The sequence below is a fragment of the Hippopotamus amphibius genome, chromosome 5, assembly GCF_030028045.1.
Source record: "Hippopotamus amphibius kiboko isolate mHipAmp2 chromosome 5, mHipAmp2.hap2, whole genome shotgun sequence".
Taxonomy (NCBI): Eukaryota; Metazoa; Chordata; class Mammalia; order Artiodactyla; family Hippopotamidae; genus Hippopotamus; species Hippopotamus amphibius.
The window spans coordinates 49,581,742-49,602,336 of record NC_080190.1 but is presented as its reverse complement, the minus strand read 5'-3'; the positions used below and the strand labels follow the sequence as shown (position 1 = coordinate 49,602,336).

Genomic DNA, 20,595 nt, shown 5'->3' with positions numbered 1-20,595 from the left:
GTCTGGAATGTGTCTTAGCAAAAGATGAATTTAAAAACCAACTTGAATGAGACATCATATGCTTTATCGGTCATGGACAGAAGGGGCAGACTGAGCAACAGGTTAGGGGCAGTTAGGGTGAAACTTGGCCAAAAATTCTCAGCTTTAAAGGAACATCTGCTTTGGTCCAGGAGAGCCCAGGTCAGTGTCTATTGCTTGTCCCGAGTCAGGGCTGGGCCTGCTGTTGACCCAGCACAGAGGCGAGGTCTCTGACTGCACCTCTTTCCTTCCCCTCGGGCTGGGTCTCTCTGCCCAGCTTCCAACCTGGCCAGACTGAGTACTTCTCTGTTCCTTAAACACACTGGGTGCCTTCCTGCATTCACGATTTTGCTTACTCTCTCCTTCTAGAATCTTCCCTCCTGAACCTATAAGTTCTAAATCTCTCCCATGATTTAGAAACTCTTCAGGATCACTGAAAAACCCAAATCAGCCCTCTAGACAGAACAACACGGTTTGCTGGCTCCATTTGTCCCCAGGTGTTTTTTAAGTTAGTGGTGTCGCGTGGTCAAACAGGAAAACGTGAAGAGAAATACTGGGCTTTGGCGTCAGATGGAACTGGATGGAATCCTAGCTCTGCCACTCACGAATTTAGGTGGCCTCGCTGAGCTTCCGTCTGTTCATCTGTGTCATGGTTTGGGAGGCAGCTCATACCCACTGAAACTCCAGCAGCTGAGATGACTGTGGGGCAAAGAAACAAGCTGCCCGCAGTCCCCCAGCTTGCAGGGCCTCAGGAGGTCACCCGCTTGTCTTGCAGGGTGAGGACCAGCAAGAAGATGGTCCGAGCCGACTCCGTAAGCGAGCTCCCGGCACCCAGAAGGCTGAGGTGGAAATGTTCGCCGGAAATTCAAGGCCGCTTAGCCTCCTCGGCAGAAAAACTTCAACGGTAAGGAGTCTTTGGGAGCGATGCTCTGGGGGTCACCCTACAACTCCCCCACTCCACTAGTTGCCAAGGCATCCTGGAGGCTTCCAAAGACCTTAGCTCTTCTGCCTCCTCTCACTGGCCTCCACCCACCCACTCATGGAAAAGTAGTCAAACTAAAGGGGAGTTGTAACTCTCCGGGAAATAACCTTGCTTAAGTATCCATCATTTCCATAACATGCAAACGTGCAGCTATTTTTTCCCACAGGTTTCACCTGACTGAGCAGAGTCAAGGCGGGGAAATCATCCCCTGCTTTCGGGAGAGTCATAAACAACCGGTTTGAATAGGTCATTTGAATCCAAGCTATCTCAATTTGCTTGAATTTACACGGCAACTTGACAAGAGGCCTTTTTTCCCCAAGGGCAGTGCTGGCCCTAACGGGACCCAGGCAGGAGGGCCAGGGATAGATGTGAGCCCTTGCTGGCAGGGGCAAGGTGTGCTGGGAGCCTCGGGCTGGCAACTAGATCTGGGCCATGGTTGTTCATTCCCTCGTTCAGTAACTGAGCCTGAGTGCATTCATTCATTCACCAAAAATGTGCAGGGCTCCGGGGTGTGTGCCTAACCTCAGGCAGGGTTCTGGGGACACGGAAATGAGTGTGTCTGCCTTCCATACTTTAGTGAAGGAAGTGGACCCCCCAAAGCAAAAATGTCAGATGCAATAAGCACCAAAACCAGAGAGAGGCATTCAGACCTGAACCCACAGGGGACTCAGGAGCTGGGTTCTGCCAGGATATTGAGGTACGGCTTTGCGAAGATGGGCCTTGAAGGATGACTAGGAGTGCGTGGTGTCCGCAGCTGGGGAAGAGACAAGTTCATAACAGATCAGGTTGGTTTGGAGGCCAGCAAGTAAGAGAATGGCCAGAGTTGGGGCAATAAAGAGAAGCTGGGGTCACGTTGTGAAGAGCTTCCTGTTCTTATGTTTATGGGGACTGGAAGCGGTTCTGCAGCGGTGAGGAGCCCCTGGAAGAATTTGTGCATGGGGTTTCAGGGAGCCAGTGAGGAGACTGTGGGAATAGGGCAGGTGAGCAGGACGGAGTGTGACCAGGCTCAGAGGCCGAGCGATGGGGGTGCTGAGTTCACAGAGAGCTGCTGGGGAGGTTGACTGGCTTTCCAGGGGCAAGAGGAGAGGCCTCGGGTGTTCCTCTCTAAATGCTTATATCGCGGCCCTACGGAGCTGTTCTTGGGACATGCAGGCCACTGGGAGAGTGAATTGGTGGGCTGATGAGCCCTGGGCAGAGGAAGGAGCCCAGGGAGTCAGGCAGGTGTCACGTGGTCCCGAGGCCCCCAGCTCCCCTTTCCAGGGGACCAGAAAAGCCAAGAGAGGCCTGTGGGTGGGGAAGCAGGAGGAACCGTGGGGGTCCTGAGCTGCCGTGGAAGGCGTGTGGGGTCTGAGTGGCCAGGGCTTGGGCAAGAGGTTTCCCGGCGGCTGCGAGGACTGAGCTCAGCCTGTCAGGGAACAGTGGCTCAACAGGCCAGACTGAGGGGTGAGTTCCCATGAGAACTGGGCCCTGTCCGAGTCCTCTGGGTCCCCGGAACCTGGCATGGCCCCGCCGAGAGCTGAGCTCACGTGGCTGGAGGAACAGTTCAAGGTGGGGCGGGCAGGGAACACCAAATCCTGAGGGAGGGTGGGAGTGGGCGTCAGGGCTGCCCACCCAGGGCTCCGGGCAGACACACGCACGCACGCGTGCCCACACACACACAGGGCTGGTGGACGGGTGGCGGGGACCGTGCTGGACGTTGCTCCAGCAAGCAGTCTGCCTGAACCCCAATCTCGTTACGGAGGAGGAGACTGGTCAGTATTTGGGGGGGTGGGGTGGGGGGAGACCTGTGCTGAAGGTCTCCGTGTGGACCCAGGGACTCTTCCTGCTTCTCTGACAATGATTTGTGGGCAGCGCAGGCCTGGGCATGGCTTGGGAGGCTCAGCAGCCGTTTCTGGGTAACATGGGTTTCCAGTCACCAGCAAAGCCCAGGTGAGAAGCTCTTCCTGTGGTGACCGTGACCAGAAGCCAGGCCCCAGGCCTTTCTTCCCATAGCACAACAGGGATGCATCCCAGTGAAGAGTTGCTGCTTCCAGCCGTCAGAGAAATGGGCTTTTCCCTGGACATAGGGGATTTGCAGGTCTGGCAGGATGGCCAGGGTGCCAGAAGAGTCCATAGGGACGCTGGAGAACCTTCCCAAACAGGTCAAATGCATGGCCTCTTTCAGGCCTACGACTGCAGGCAATGAATTTTCAGAACTTTGCTTGTGGGCAGTGTTCTCCCTGCCTATGCAAATATCCCTCGTGCTTCCGCATCCTTCCTTGCAGCCAGGCCCACCTCCCCCACCCCCAGAACAGGGCCACGGCCCTACCCAACCAAGCCTCAGCTTCAACTCAGAGTCACCCTGGTCAGCATGCCCTCTGCCACTTCCATACGTCAAGGCCTGTCTCTGACTGTGTCCTGGACATCTGGCGTGCTGGGAAGTAGACCAGGGTTGAGAAACTTCAATCAACTCTGTGGTGAGTGCATTCTGTGTTGCATGTGATGAATGCATCTTTTCTTTTTCTTCCACAGAATAGTAAAGAATCTTGACTTCACTGTTTATAAGTTTGATGACTATGGGAAAACATTCATTAAGCAGCAGAAATGCAGCCCTGATGCCTTTATTCAGGTGGCCCTCCAGCTAGCCTTCTACAGGTAAGCACAGCCTACCCAGGTGGGCTGACTGACAAGCTACTCTAGAGTCTAGAAGCATCTTGGAGTGAGGGATGACTTTTTGCGGCCTTAGAGCACAGGGATATGACCAGGGCAGGATGCATGGAAGGAGGTCTCACCTAACTGGGTTTCAAAATGTGAGCCCAACCTCAGAAGTGAAAAGAAGGCTGTTGCAGTCAGGAAGCCGGGGAGCGATGGCCCAGGGGCACAGAGCTCACAGGGAAGGAACACAAAACTAACAGGGCCAGGCAGGTGATGAGAATGTTGGGTGGGGAGGCTGCTTCTCCTCCTGATCTCACCCAGGCCACCTGGGGCCCTGTCGTTGTGACCTGTTCCTCCCCAGTTTTCCTGGCCTTGATAAGGAAGTGGAACTAGCATCCCCTCCAGGGGGTCAAGTCAAAGATTTGGGGCTTGATTGGTCTCTGTCTCTCATTCCCCTCATCCCCATGTCAGTCTCCTCCAAATGTCTGGCCCCCATCCTCTGCCCTTCACCTCCACTGCCATCAACCCCTCCCAAGCCCCCGTCATCTGGTGCTTGGTCAACTGCAGCATGCCCCTGGGGGCTCTCTGCTTCTACTCTTGTCCCCCATAATCCTGTCTTCATGAAGCATGAACTTTGGAATATACAAATCAGATTCTATCACTTACCACCTCGAACCCTCCCAATGGTTTCCCATCATGCTTAGAACAAAGTCCAGGCTTAGAAAGGCTCCCTGTGAACCAGGCTTCCCTGGGGCCCTGCCCCCAAGCTCTCTTCCGCCTCCAGACCTTTACTCTGGCTGTGCCTCTGCCACCCGCCTGTTACCACCACTCTTCACATGCCACCTCCTTCCCACGGCTCAGGTCTCAGCCCAGGTGTCAGCCCTCAGAGGCCACCACGGGGTCCCTTGCCACCCAGTTCTGTGTCACGGCACACTGTGTTCTTTTTCCTTCATGGCAGTTGTAATTCATGTGGCCTCCCTTGTTCACTGATTTGCTGACTTTGTTTTCTAGACTGTCTCCCCCAGGCATGATGTTCTGGGTATCTTGCATGCCTGGGACAGAGTAGGCATCAGGGACTGTCACAGACATGGGAAGACACAGCAGGAGTTTTAGCCTGGGGTGGCATGGTCAGGTGTGCGGTTTAGAAAAATCTCTATAGTGGTAGCTGTGTGTTGGCGAGGAATGTGGAGTAGGGAGGTAAGGGTTGAATGCAGGGTAGGGAGCAGAACTGACCTTTTATAGGAGGTGAAAAGTAAAATGGAAAATTGATCTTCCTCAAGACAGGGCTGGTTCCTGTTGGTCGCAGCATTCCAGAAGCAACAGCTCATAAACTGGCATGGAAAGTAAATAGCACTTCGCCCCCACTTTGCAACTGGGGGAGGCATAAAGTGGCCCTGGAGAAAGCTGGGGCAAGGAGGTGTCACTCATGAGCAGGCGGCATCCCAGACCCCGACGTCCCATGCAGGGGGCTGTGACGCAGGGGGAAGGGCGTGCAGCCACTCTGAGTGTCGTCTGTCAGGCTGACGTCACCCTGCACGAGGACTGTGCTCATCACCAGGACATGGAGGCCTCGCCAGCAGTGAGCTGTGGCGGGACCTGGCCTCTGGAACTGCAGTCAATGTCGTTCTGATACTCAGACGGCATGTGGCTAAAATGGGCCACAAGGTCAGTGTCCTGCTGGTGCCACAACTGGGCACACTGCCACCCTGGTGCCACCCTGGTGAGCACTTCAGAGCTTCAGATTCAAAGCCCAGAGGGGCTGGGGTACACGGCATAGAGCCCCCACCACCACCCTCCAGGGATCTTTGCTGTCACTGGATGTGGCCAGAGAGTCCCAGGCTCATTGAATAGGCAAAATATGACCTGCTGCCCATGGAATGCATTCTTCAGAGTTTCAACTGTAAAAAAAAAATTTTTTTAATCCACTCCTAGATTCAGTAGAAACCTAGAAGCTGCCTAAATGGGGGTCTATCAGCGACCAGCCAGTGATGACAGCTACTTTGGTGCTCGGCATGGCATTTGCCCCCAGGACCTATAGAGATACAGGAAATGAGCTCCCTGCCAGAGTCTTCGTGAAATGAGACATAAATGTACAGGAAGTGCCACTTGGGGAAGTGAAACCTAAGTGTACAGAAGTGCCACTTTCTTGGCAATCCACACGGTGCCAAGCACAGTGCCAAATCAGACTTGGCCTCCCCCCCTCCTGGAGCTCACCCAGGGCAGGAGAGACATGCCCCGAGGAGGCCAAGATACAGGGCCACAACTTGCTGTGTGACTTCAGACTGTCACTGACCCTCTCTGAGTTCTGTCTTTCCCCTCCCTGACCCCCAGCAACTTTACTGACTGGTGAGAAAGGTGTTTGCCAGCCTGGCGTGCAAGCCTAAGGGTGCTTGCTCAGTTCATGTGCCTGAGGAAGAGACTTGCTCTGGCTGGTGTGGGCAGTGGCCACTGGTCCTCTGGTCACAGACGTGAGGGAGGAGAGGCATAGCCCTGGTGCCCATGGGTCTGTTTGGAAGCCCCGCTGCCCCGGACGGTGGGCCTGTGCAGCAGTCGACACCCATGGCCACTAAGGCCCCCTCCCTGCCTCGATCCATAGGTCATGCTTGAATTGTTTTTAAATAAAACAGGATTCCCTCAAGAGTGTGAATGATGAATTATTCCATGCTGTGCTATTAATCAAACACTCATTGGGTCTCGCAGAAAACTCTAGGTTTCCCACAAGATTGGGACTTAAAAAAAAACTACCAGTCATGTCTTCCTTATTTTATACCCACACAGTATCACCCACGCAGGAACGTGTGCTCAGCTCTTCCTATCAGAGGCTCCCCGACATTCATCTTTGGGGAATCTTCTCCAGAATTCTATTAGCATTAAAATGAAATACTGTGCTGAGCAAAGGCAGGACTGTAAAAATAAAGGCAGCTGAGGCTATTTTTCTCTCAGCGTTCATGACTCCCTGAGAAGGCACATCATCTGCCGTTCCTCCTTCATCCTGTTTAGGCTCCACAGGAGACTCGTGCCCACCTACGAGAGTGCGTCCATCCGTCGGTTCCACGAGGGACGGGTGGACAACATTCGATCGGCCACTCCGGAGGCGCTGCGTTTTGTGAAAGCCATCACTGACCACGCGGCCACCGTGCCAGTAAGTCTTGCTGGTCTGAGGAGTCTCAGGGAGACCAGTGAGGTAGCTGTGGGCCACCTGTCCACTCGGCCCAGGACGACCAGCCCCTTTAGCTTGTCTGTCTCTGAGCAGTGTCTTAAAGCCCCATGTGCTGTGTCTCTGCTCCATTTACAGGATTCGGAGAAGCTACTGCTCCTGAAGGATGCCATCCGAGCCCAGACCGAGTATACAGTCATGGTGAGTGACTTCACCTGAGCTCAGGACTGTGGGCGGTGCCCAGAGCTGGGGTACTGGCACAGGCTCGGGGTGACAGCTGGGCCACCACCTGTGCAGCGACTTGGTGAGGCCACCTCGCCTCTCAGAGCCTCTTCTTTCTTATTTTTAGAACCTGGGTAACACACCACTCCAGCTTTTTACACAGAGTTTACAAGAATACAATGAATGGTCTTTGAAACAACAACAACAATAATAATAGCACCAACATGTATAGCACTTTACAGTTTATACAAGAGAAGTCAGATGTGTCGTGGTTTGCACATCTGGCACAATTTCAGGTGAGGCAGTACTTATTACCACCCAGGACTGGTTTTGCCTTCTTATTCTCCATGTATTTTTTTTATACTGCCTGTGAATTTAAAAAAATATTTGTTGACAGTTAATGGTGAAATCACAATTGTAAGGGAAATGTTTCCCTAGTTTGGGGAAATAATATATCTTCTAGCTCTGCAGAGCCATCATTTGCATATAAACAGAGAATAAGGTACTACTTGGGCTGGTGATCAATATATTAATCGCAAATCATTCTGATACAGTCTTTGAAGGATCATATAATCTATGAAAATGAGTTGACTGATTTCATTCTTTATGCTTGAAAGCAAGCACAACATATATCTGGGTTTTAGAACTAGCCAATGTAGGCTTTTTCCTAATTCAGTTGCTAGGTCCCTGATTTATCTGAATAGTTAAGTGTTTGTTCTGTTTGGGGAAAATCAAGCTCGCTCTCATGTTTTCAGTGGGTATCCTTTGTTTTCCCACTCTATGCCAGACAAGGCACTGGGTGCTAGGAAATAAAAAATGAAGCCCTATCCTTGGGGAGTTTACCGTGTAGTTGGGGGAAGAGGCCTTAAATGCATCAGGAAGTAGCAGAGAACATGGAGGAGCAAGCGCCTTCTTCTGCTTGGGAAAGCCAGGAAGACTTCTCAGAGGAAGTGTTGCTTAATATGAGACTTGAAGCATGATGAAGTGCTTTGTCAGGTGGATACAGAAGGGAAGGATGGCCCCAGAAGGGAACAGCATGTGCAAAGGCAAAGAGTCTTGAGAGAATAAGACATATTGGAGGAAAAGCAAGTAGCTCCATGTGTGCAGGTATAAAGGACAGAAAAGCAGGAAAGCTCATGATGCTGGACTTCCCTGTCACAAAGCTTACCCTGGTGACCAGGTAGAAGGACTGACTGGAGGGTGGGGTGGTTTCCCAAGAGACAGCAATGCTAATTAGGAACCTATATAATGTTTAGGGAGAGCTGGTAAAAGGACTGAAGTAGAAGCAAGGACAGCGAGTGTTGAAGGGGAAGACACAAACTTCTGATCAAACATGGTGAACTAAACACAAGGGTTTACTGTCACTCCCTTTAAAACCCTCAAAAACACCAGCAAAGGGATTTTTTTAAGCCATAAAAACACTAGAGCAAAGAGAATGGGAAAGGAGGTGACAACGAAGTTTCAGAGCTGGAAAGTAGAACAGATGGCATTTGACTTAGCAGACAAGAGAAAGCTGAAACCCAAGCAAACAGTGAAGGAGACCCAGGAGGCCAGTGAAGTGCACTGCAGAACCTCAGAACAGCTCAGGTGTTGACAGTTCCACCAAAAGTAGGGGTGCATGCGAGGCTGAAGAGAAGAGGATTCGCTGATGACCTATATGAGACGCAGTTAGCCCCTCAGTTCCTCCTTCGACTTCAGTGTTGTCCAATTTCCTTGACATGAAAAAAAAAGTCTGAGAGAAAAAAAATCAAGTACACAGATCAGGAATAAAAACGTAATTGGTCTTAACATCACTGCAAGGCAGAAGGTAGTGAAACAATGCCTTCAAATTCTAAGGGAAAATGATTTTTAATGCATATTCTATACCCAGCTAAACTATAAAATTTAAAGCTAGAATAAAGATATTTTATACAGATGAGGTCAAAATTTTTACTTATTAAGCTCCCTTTCTTGTAAAACTATTGGAGGATGTAGACCACTAATGTAAGATAATAAAACACAAAAAAGAAATTCTCAAGCTCAAACATCAGCATATTCAACACAAGAAAGGGGTAGAGAAAGAGGATGAGAGTAAAGGGAGATGCCAAGCTGACAGCTATTCAGCAGACCCAGAGAACAGTCAGTCCACAAAGAAGCAAGAGGTGAAAGGAGAAATTAAATTGATAAATTATCTGATACATGTTAGTGTATTAAGGGAAGTGTTACACTTCCGCTAAGGGTTTAAGAATCAATTAGTTATAGATACATAGAAGGTAAGCAAGTGGGAAAATCATAATTTAATCATTTACAAATTGTCAACTCTAGGGAAAACAAAAAACTGAATAAGAAAGGAAATCTAATCCCAATACACTAGAGGACTCAGCTGTGAGTACTTGCGTAATTATGATCATGTAAACACTGCATATTGATCCAGCAACAAGAAGTTCAAGTGTAACTCTGCTTGGGAGCATAGGAGAGTGGAGGTGTATTTGGGTAGTGGGGATATAAAAAAGCCACAGTTTCATCTTCTATAATAAGAAAACTGAAAAATGCAGTAACAGCAGTCTAAGCATGTTATTTAGAACTAAGAAAGTCAATCGCTAAAAGGGTGGAGTGGAAATCAGTGCTGGCAAAGTGACAGAAGACTTTGGCTTACTTGCTTTTTTTTTAAACTATAAATATACAACTTTGCTAATAATTTAAATTTTTATGAAAAATTTAGAAAAGTATCCTCCAAAGCATTGCCATAGGGTTCTGTTGTGTTAACTATTTTAAAAAAGTTGGTGAAAATGACTAAATAAAAGAGACAAGGGATGGGGTGAGGGGAGCTATAAAGATGCTTTGAAGGTAAATCTGGTGCCTGGTTGGCCATGCAGAGTAAGGGAGAGAGGAAGGAAGCCAGGAAACCTCCAGATATCTGGCAAGTATATTTGGTAGTGGTAATGGAGAAAGGAAATTCCAGGGAAAGGAGCAAATGCGGTCCAGACTCTCTGTCACATACTCTCACAGCATCTTATGCTTTTCCTTTCTTGCATTTACTCAGTTTATGATCACAAGCTTATTTGTACAGTTGGTTAATATCTGTCTCCCATCACACCTAAGCCTCCGTGAGGCTGAGTCTTTGACTGCTTTGTTTTCTAGCAGCTGCTCAGGCACATAGTAGGCACTCAATTAAGATTCCTTGAATGAACAAAAGACTGAATGCTGAGTCATTTTACTCATTACTACTCATGGCTCTGATCCAAACAGTCTGTTAAATCAACCCCAATTGCTACAGTGACTTCAGAGATGGTGAAAACAGGGGTGGATTGGCTGCCACACAGAGTAGCTGCTTAGATAGATCTACACAGATCAGTCATTAAACAGAGGCAACCAGAGAAATTAAAAGTGTGTCTACTTCATAGCTGGTCTATCTCACTGTTCTTCCCCTCTGTCCTAACGGGGAACGTCTAAAGTGAACGGTGGTTGTATGACATGCCTTTTCAGCCTATAATTAGGTGCATTTGGAGAGACTGGGGCCTCTGAGTCATTTTTATGCATTCATTCTCAACTGAAAGAGAACAGCTGTCAGATTCCAAAACGTGCCTTGTAATCCTGAGCAAAGTTCATTGTGATGGGAGGTTTCCTCCTATGCAGGGTGTTAACAGCTAAGTGGCCATCTTATGTAACAGTGAAAGCACAAGAGTTACAGTTACCCTGATGTTGATCCAGAGATTATTACCAGAGGCCAGAGGGGGCCCCCATGTCTCCATCAGCCCCCCGAATTGCCCCAAATAAACATGTAACCCAAGCAAAACCCATGCACGTGCTACACATGCAGCCTCCAGTGGGGAAGATGGAGAATGAGTGCTCTGGCCCCAGTGCCCCACTTCCAGCCACACCACCACCTCTGGACTCCTCCTACGTAGAAATTCGGGAGCCCCCACTACTATTCTGTTATCCTTTTTTTTGTTTAAAGATTTTTTTGATGTGGACCATTTTTGAAGTCTTTATTGAATTTGTTACAATACCGCTTCTGTTTCATGTTTTGGTTTTTTGGCTGCGAGACATGTGGGATCTTAGCTTCCCCACCAGTGACTGAACCTGTACCCCCTGCATTGGAAGGCGAAGTCTTAACCACTGGACCACCAGGGAAGTCCCTCTCTTATCCTTTGATAAGAGTCCAAACACCTGTGACAAAAAGAAAAACGCTTTCTTCCCCCAACAACCCTTGAAAATGTGAGCTGAGCCTCTGTTAAGCTGTCTAGTTCCTGTCTCAAAATTATTCTTAGATTATGAATCCAGTTCAGTTGAATTGATTCTGAGCCTGTGAAACAGCAGCCAAAATTCAGGAACAGACCTCAGGGCTCTCTACCCTTCATTCCTTTGGCTCCTGCTAGAAGACAAAGTGTTGGTTGCAGTACGAGTCTGTCCAGTGACAGCCTGGGGCAACCCTCCCCATGCTTGGAGGGGGCCAAGTACCTGCCCAGATTCCTGCCCTACCTGAGAAGGTCCTGGGGATGACCCAGCTGGCCCCACTCTTTCCACTTAGAGCACTGAGTCGTTACACACAGTGAACATCAGCAGGGACCGTGCTGTTGGGGAGACTCAGGCTTATCAACTGTTAACTCAGGCATCCTCATGTTAGAACCCAACCTGCTCTGGCTCATCCTGCGTACGCAGAAATGCGCAGAGGCCCAAGGATCCAGGACCACGTAGTACAGTGGTCAGTCCTGGGCAGCCACACGCACACGTGGTTCGCAGCAAGCACTGGAATCCCCATTACCACTGCGGACTAGAGAGGAGGGGAGGAGGGGGAGCCCATGTCTCATATCTTGTTCTTTGTCTCCAACTACCCAGGCCATAACAGGAATGGCCATCGACAACCACCTGCTGGGGCTACGGGAGCTGGCCCGGGAAGCGTGCAAGGAACTGCCTGAGATGTTCACGGATGAAACATACCTGATGAGCAACCGGTTTGTCCTCTCCACCAGCCAGGTACAGCCCTAGTGCGGCCGTCATCCAAGAGGCCACTTAGTGGAAGCAGTGGGCTCTCTAAAGAGTTTGGTGACTACAGCCCACTGCTTGGAGTCAGGCAAGTCCTGGCTCCGCTTTCAGTGAGTTGCGTGTCCTTCAGCAGAAAGACCTCAGTGCTCAGGGTGCTGGGCTTCCCATCTTCTAAATGGGCATAATCACGAATGCCACCTTAGCAGAGGTGGGCAGGATGGGAGAACACCCATTCTGGTGCCCTAACCATTAGGCTTACTTCTTCCCATGTTGCCTGAAAAGTAGTGTTCCATCATGGTAACCACAGGCTCTGAAGCCCGACAGGCCCACAGCAAAGTCCTGGCTCAACCAGATGCAACAATGTTGGTGGAAAGCCCAGCCCAGCACCTGGCCCAGACAAGGTCCTCCAAACAGGTCACAGCCCTTATTACAAGTGGCTACTGCTGGCCCAGCATCTCCTAACCAGTGCTACAGGCTTGTTCTTTTGGAGGACCACTGACACAAAAACAGAGTGCAATCCATTAGAGAAAGCAACCATTTAGGAGAGAAAATACTTATCCCCTCCCGCCCCGCAACCCCCCTGCAAATGTCAATTTACTAAAACTCCACCTCATCTGAGAAAAGCTGGACGTGGGCAATAAAAAGGGCTGATAAAGTTGTGTTTGAAGATAAAAGCCCACTCAGTAATTTCATTTTGTCGTTACGGCAGTGAGCTTGCAGACGTGAATAAACGAGGGCAGAACACAACAACATAAATTCTTCAGGAAACCATCCATGGGCAAAAAGTGCTTCGGAACGGCTTTATGGCCTTCGGCTGTTGCACGGCAAATTTATCTGACAATGAGGTGACTCTATTAGCAAGACTAATGGTTTGTTCTGCCCCATTAAAACGCCCAGTGTCATTCCTGAAGGCCCGAGCACACATAGCCTGTGGGTTTAAAGCAAACCCCACCCTGCACCTGCTCAAGAATGTGCTCTATTTTCCCTCTCAAGCCAGCTAATAAAATTAATTTAGGGTGTGGTGATATTTTTTTTCCAGCTGGAATGAACATTTATGGCTTGAATGCCTTCAGAAACACTTTTTCTTGGTTTGTGATCCAAATTACAAAATCTCGGCCCTCTGAATTCAAAATGTATCAGGTACATAACTAAAACTCCAGTTGATGGCAATCTTTGAAACGCCCAGTGCTGGGTAATTGTGCGTGGCTGGGCTGTGGGGAGAAAATCAGACCAGCCAGGCAATACTGACAGTAATTAAGGATGTGGGAAAAATCGACAGAGAAGACGAGCCAGATTTCCTCCAGTTCATAAATTACTCCCTCTGGGAAGCCATCTAGCTGTTGGGTGCCACCAGGGTACCATTTAGTAAATTGCTCTGATTGCCTCGGTGATTCAAACGGCCCCCAGGTGAAGGAGAGACTCGGCCCGAGACCCAGCACCGGGTCACTCTGGGAGCTTCTGACTCCACAAGTAGAGCAGATTTCACACCAGGGAAGGGCCTATGGCGCCTCTTCTTCTGATATCATGCAGTTAGATGGGTTTGTTTTGAGGACTCTGGCTGTGGCCATCCACGAGGAAGCAATCAGTTCATGCGGTTAATTCAGTCAAACACCCAGGTGGAAAACAGTCGAAGAGAAGTAAATATCCCATCGAGGCCCCTGGGTTGATGGAACGCCCTGCTTTGTAGCAGACTTTCCGACCCAGCAGCTTCTGACCTGTCCTCTCCTCCAGGTGCCCACCACCATGGAGATGTTTTGCTGCTATGGTCCTGTGGTGCCCGATGGGTACGGCGCCTGCTACAACCCTCAGCCAGAGAGCATTCTTTTCTGCATCTCCAGCTTCCACAGCTGCAAAGAGACCTCTTCAACCAAGTTTGCAAAAGCTGTGGAGGAAAGCCTCATTGACATGAGAGGTCTCTGCAGTCCGCCACCGTCTGCCACGGGCAAGCCACCGGTGACAAAGGAAAAAGTAACAAGGCCCAGCCAGGGGCACCAACCTTGACTGCTGCCACTAGGTTTCACCTCCTCACACCCAGTGTTCTGCAGCTGCCAGACCCTGCCAAACCCCTGCTCCCAACCCTCACCCCAGCTTTCTGTAGCTCCCCTGTAACTCCAGGCCCAACACGCAGATCACACTGAGGCATCACACAAAGCTGGAGTGTTAGAAAGAAAGTGTCCCTCATGATGCATGGGAACCGTCATTACTTATCAAGGTGCCCTCGGGTCTGTGCACTGGGAAATAAGACCAGCCTGGCTTGGAGGTGGCCTGGGTGAGATGAGGAAGCCACCACTGACTTCCCTCCATAGCCACAGAAGCTTAATATTGGTGTTTGCTTCCCAGAAGGACCTAGCATGTCCAGGTGATGTTTTTGCCCAATGAAAGAATGAGTCACCTCATTATGTGCAATGTACCCAAATGAACCATGAAGGAAGAGGCTAACTTCAGGTCATGACCTCGTATCTTTTGGGAGGAGTAAGGGGCTTTGTTTTCAGATTCAAAGCAGTCTGATCATGGCATTCAGGGTGACCCGCCCTGAGACACACAGTCCTGTAAGCACTACCTACCCAACCCCCCACCCCCCGCCACACACACACACAGAGGACAAGTTAATTTAAAATATAGTGATCTGGGCCTGCAAACACATTTCTCCTTTTGCCTGCCAGAAGCAGCCTTCCATTGAGTTCAGCAAATCTGGTCCCGCTATTCTGAAAGGGGAAAAAAAATGGTCTACCATTGCCCTGGAGTAGCTGCTGCTCCCTGCTCTCCCCAGGGGCATGGTGGGGACCAGTCCGCTTCCCCAGGGATTCTGCCACTTGCATTTTTTCTGGTTGCGTTCCCACTTGCCTTCACAAGAAACATGCCCTGATAGGTGATCTGCTTTTTAGAGGAGAGAGGGATGCTTCGGGGGTTTTCTGCTGCTGTTGTTTGTTTTGTTCATTCTTAAGAGAGGCTTTTAAGAAAACCACTGTGACATTAATTTCAGAATATGATCTCAGTGGCCTAAGCAGGATACCCTTGGACAGCAGGGCTTCTTTATGTGGAGGATGTCATCCAGGGATTCTGACTAAAACTCACGTGGAGGAGCCCAGGGCAGGGCTCTCCACCCTGAGGGCTGAGGGCACAGCTCACGGAGAGTGGGGCTGGGAGGAAGGAATGGCCGCGTGCAGAGCCGACCCTGACAGAGGGGCAGACAGTCCACAGAGCTGAGGTGAGACTGTCCGGAGGTTGTGACTGTGGGGGAGGCTGTGATCGTGGAGGAGATGTGAGAGGCACTTTCTGCTGGGCATATTTTTATGGGAAAACAACCAGAAAAATCAAAACTGCAAATAGCTGAGGCAGCCTGCCTCTGTCCAGAAGAGGTGCAGAATTGGGCTCCCATCACATTGAGTTCTGCTGTGCTCCCTGAGGGGTTTTCTGAAAAAGCCTCCCTGCCCCTGCCCATCCTGCACTGTATCACTCTGAGCCCTCCACTCTGGCCCAGGGACCCTGCAGTGTCCTTTCTTCAGACCACTGGGCAATCTCTCTGCACTTTGACCTGTATGGAAACAGAGAGGGCTGAGATGGGGTGGCCATTTTGACCTTTGCTGGGCAATCTGTAACACAAACAGCCCAAAGTAGTGAATTCCTTGAATCCCTGGTTATAGCTTGAGGATTTCTATTGGATGATCTGGGAGATTCTGGCACTGCCCCTTCAAAATTATTGCTCTACAGGTCCCTGCTCCTTCCCTCACACGTCCACCCTCCTACTCCCCCCGGAAAGGTGCAGCCCAAGAGTCCCGGGAATGTTTGGGGAACTGCTGTCCACCTGCTATAAATTGACACAAAGCCACTTATACGTTCTCCCCAAATGACCACAGTGAAGATCCGAGTTCTCTTCAGGTTTCTCTCCATGGATTTCTGGGCAGGCAGAGAGCTCTGGTTTTGGGATCAGGAAGCCCCACTGACTTTAGCCAAGAGACTTAAAATCCCAGAGACGCAAATTCTCCCATCATCAAATGGGGACAAGAGAGTCCTGGCCGTGTGAGGTTGTCAGGATCATATATCACGTGTGTAAAGGGCTTTCCACAAGCAGGTGGGCACCGGTGCCCGCTGTCAGGATGATGTTACCCCGGCAGGCATTGTTCAGGTAATGTTTGTTTCAAACTTTCTACACTGATTTGACAGAACCAAACTCACGTCTGCCATTCTCTGAGCATAGGGAAAGGAAACTGACTGTATATTCAGATATCGACCATGTGTGGCTGGCAGACATTTGGCAGGAGTGGACACCTCCTCCCTCTGAGGAAGGGGCTGGAAGCTGGTCTTCCCCCTCAGGTGGGTGCACTGAGCCTTTTTGTAGAGGCAACGCTGAGCCATGGCCATGGGCATCTCTGTGGGGACCCTGGTAAAGGAGGCTGTTCCTAGTGTCCCCAAAGGGATGGAAAATGAAACTTGGAGATAGACGTTTGGGGGAGAGTGATACATAATAAAAACGTATGTGGCCACCTTACAATATAGCTAAGTTGCCGAAATAAAGTTGATATTTGAGTTCTATTTTTATAAAATAGTTCTAGATTTATGGCAATATGCACATGTGTATTTATAACCTTTTAATTTTAAGTTATAGTTTTGTGCTTTAAAGAAATAAATGTATGACTAAAGAACTGTATATTGAAGCACTATATTAAAATTATTTGAAGACTGTAAGTCTATATTCAATAAAAAGTAATGCCAAGAAAGATGGTGTTGGCTCTTGTTTCTACCTAGAAATGCTACAAAAATTTTGTAGTAAATTCTGTGAGCTGGGTGAACAATTCATTCACCTTTGAGGTCTGACAGCAACAGTGGCAGATGTCTAAAGGACAGGGGCTGGGACAGAAAAGGGAGGAAGGAACTTAGTCTCTCCTAGTGTGTAGCATGCCACCATGGGGTGGGGGTGAGGGGCAGAGAGGCTTCATGGGATGTTTGTGATCAGGTTGGCAGAAACCTGGGTGTAGAGGTGGGTGTCTCTACTTAAACCTGCACGAACATGCATAAGCAGAATGAGGTGGAAGGAGAAGCATAAAGCTCAGAGGTGGAATGCCTAAACTATAGACCTAGCTCTGTCTCTAACTTGCTGTTAGAGATAGAGTGACTTTGAGATGTCACTTTCACCTCTCCAGGCCTCAGTTTCCTCATCTGTAAAATGGGTATGTTGATATCAGCACTACGCATTTCCAGGGTTGTGGCAAGATGACATAAGAGGGTCATTGTTTGAAAACCTAGAAGTGATGTAAAAACTTAACATTCTTATTGTAGGCTCACAGGTACATGCGCACACAGGTTCCTACACTCTGCACACCCCTGCACCCTGCACCCTGCACATATTCCAAGCTGCAACACCCCCTCCACAGCCTCAAGAATCCACAGAACCAGAGCTGAGATTCCTCCAAATAGAAGCCCAAATGGAACCTTAAAGTGTATGAATTTGTGTGATTAGGATGCAGAAAAGCATTATCCAAAAAGATAATGGCTAAGAATATTCCAGGAGCAATGGAGGGGATGGGGAGGAACAGGATGAAAGTAATGTGGGTTTGCTCTTATTGATCACATATATCACACGTGGCCCCAAAATAACTATATGTAGGTGACAGAGAAGAGTACCAACAGGCAAGTCAACCCCCAACATGCAAAATAATGCCACCCCCTTCTTGTCTCTGAAGGTCCTGCGAGGTGGACATTGGCACATTCAGGTAAAAATGTAAGGAGAAGTCCCCCCCAGGTACACAAGAGCAGCCACAAATTTCCAAATTACTCCTAAGCAGTTCTTCTTGGAGGTAAAGGGAGAACCAGTACCTCGGTTTCCCTTTATAAATTCAGGCAGTCTCCCTGCTTTTATGTATCTCTGAGTTTTCTTTCCAAAGAGGCCTCTTGAGTCTGCAGGATGAACAGTATGGCATCTGGGGGAAAAGCTGGCTTCACATCATGTGAGAGGACCTTTCTCAAAGCTCTGTTCTCCCTTGTTTCCTAAGGACCAGCTCTCTCCTTGTTCTTTTCTTATTGCTTTTTCCATCTCCTTGTGGGGTTTCACTTCCTATTTCTGTTTCTTTATGTCATTGGACCCCAGGGTTCTGTCCTTGGTCTCCATTTCTTATATTTAAGGAGTTGGACACAGAAGGGCCCCTTCCACCTATTAAAAACATACACAAAAAGAGGGGGGAAAATGTAAATATATAGTCAAGTTCAAAAGAAAGAAAATAAATGCACACCTTCCAGAAAAAAAAAGGCTGTTCATAACAGAGCAGTGAGCAGTAGCTAAAGGTGTGCTGGGCCAGACACAGACTCCAGTGGTGGACAGTGGGCTTTTCCATCCCTGCAAGTTGACAGGACATAACCTCAGCCCAGCCTAGGTGGGAGATGCAGCTACATGCCCCGCACAAAACCAGAACCTCAGAGAGGTGTTCCAACACTGTAAAAAGGACTAGAAACACTCTTCCCATCAGGCCAGAGGAACAATGATGAACCATGCCATTCACTCAGGGCTGCAGATGCTGGAAAAAAGACATCCATGAGAAATTTAATCATAAGCTTGTGCCATATGTGGATGTAGAATCCGAATGTATACACCTTCTCTATAAAGCAGGAATTTCAAGCCAATAATTTATTTAAATTGCTGGATCAGTAAGCTTCAAAGGGCCTCAGCAGAATCAAATACAAAACCACTTCCATAACCCTGGACACACCAAGCCCCCACGGGGGGAAAACACTCCATTAAAGATGAGCTCACAGTCAAAAAATACAAACAGCACAAGAAATAGCTCACAGGAGGGAAAGCAGCAGATAAAACAAGCAGGTGAATAACATCACAAAGGCTGAAAAAAAGAGATGACTCAGAGAGAAACTGTGAAATAGATACGTTTAACATTATTTTTAAAAATTAAAATACAGGAGGGATACAGAAGGAGTTCACAAGGAGAGATTAGATACAATGCGGGGAGAGCACTATTCAAAGAGAAAATGGCTAGGAATAGTACAGAATCCAGAAAGCAAGGCACTCTAAAACTCATGGTCAAAAAAGAAATAATAACGGAAATTTTAAAATACCTAGAGCAGGATGATAATAAAGATACTTGAAAAAGACATCAAAACCTATGGGATACAGCAAAAATGACACTTTGAGGGAAATTTATACTTATATCAGCAAAGAGGAAAGACTCAAACTTGATAGTTAAGTATAACTTTAAAAGTAAGAAAAAGGACCAAACGGTGGACTCAAAGAAAGCAGAAGAAACAGTAAATTCAAACAAAGCAAAAAGATAAAAACAGCTGTCAGTGAAAGAGAAAACAAAAAACAATAGAGAAGCTAAATAAAGGAAAAGTTGGTTCTTTGAAAAAACTAACAAGTCTCTGAAAACCAATAGAATAAAGAAGTCAGAAATAAATAATATTATGAAAACAAAGCTGACATAACTACAGTAAAGTAGACAATAAGAAGATAACAAAAATACATCAACCACTTTATGCCAATAAATTTTAAAACTCAGATTAAAAATAGAAAAATTCTTAGAAAAATATAATTTACTAAAACTGATGTGAGAAGAAATAAAATTTATGAATAGTCTCATAAATTTTAAATAAACTGAAGTGATAATTTAAAACCTCCCCACTCAGGGGAAAAAAGGGGTGTGTGAAGAACATTAAATTTTATAGACATGTTCTACCAAACATCCTAAGAAGTGATCATTTCAGTTGTATACAAAATAAATGAAGGGATATTCCCTCTTCTTCTATACTCCCTTATTTATTCCCTGAAGCCAGTGTAACTTTAATATCCAAATCAGACTAGGACATACGATAAAGAAAAACTACAGGCCCATTTAATTCATGCATATATATCCAAAAATCCTAAATGAAATACTAGCAAACAAATTCTAACAGAATATGAGATAATACACTCGTGATCAATTCAGGCTTTTCTAAGAATGCAAAGTATTTTAATATTAGAAGATATCTAAAGGTCATTTACTCATCAACAGCTTAAATAAAAATAATAGGATCATTCTAATCATTAAAATCACTAAAATATGTTCAAAAAATTCAACAGTTATTCATAATTTTAAAAAATTTATAGTAAAATGGAATTAGAAAACAACTTAGCTTGGCAAAGATCTACAAAAAACATATAATATACATCATCCTAAATAGGGAAATACTGGAAATATTTTCTATCCTTTAAAATCAGGGTAAAGAGAGGATAGGCAATATTATCACTTCTATTCATCACTGCACTAGAGGTTCTAGCCTGTGCAATAAGAAGAAAGGCTTAAGTAAATGAAACTATCATTTGCAGACAATGTGACTGTCCACATAGAAAACCCAAAAGAATCTACAAATAAATTAATAGAAATCATAAGAAACAACCAAGGTAACTTGTATAAGATCAATATATAAAAGTCAACTTCATTTTAAACAACACTAAAATCACAATGCAAAATACATGACAACAATAGAACCTTGCAATAAATCTAACAAAAGACATGCAGAGCCATACGTAGATAATAATAAATGATACTTAAAGACATTGAAGAAGATCTAAATAAAGGAGAGGTATTTCAATATAATAAATAGGAAAGCCTCAGAAAGACTCAGTTTTCCCCAA

The 20,595-nt window shown here is 47.4% G+C and overlaps 1 protein-coding gene across 1 annotated transcript in view; it reads left to right on the top strand.

The window, feature by feature from the left end:
* The window catches only part of CHAT (choline O-acetyltransferase), a 48,114-nt gene extending 34,135 nt beyond the window's left edge, over positions 1–13,979 (top strand). Inside the window, exons 10-15 of the mRNA XM_057736138.1 lie at positions 794–922; positions 3,512–3,634; positions 6,635–6,776; positions 6,930–6,992; positions 11,832–11,969; positions 13,710–13,979. Coding sequence (XP_057592121.1) covers positions 794–922; positions 3,512–3,634; positions 6,635–6,776; positions 6,930–6,992; positions 11,832–11,969; positions 13,710–13,979 — 865 coding nt within the window. The remainder of the gene's footprint in view (positions 1–793; positions 923–3,511; positions 3,635–6,634; positions 6,777–6,929; positions 6,993–11,831; positions 11,970–13,709) is intronic.
* Positions 13,980–20,595: the final 6,616 nt, after the last annotated feature.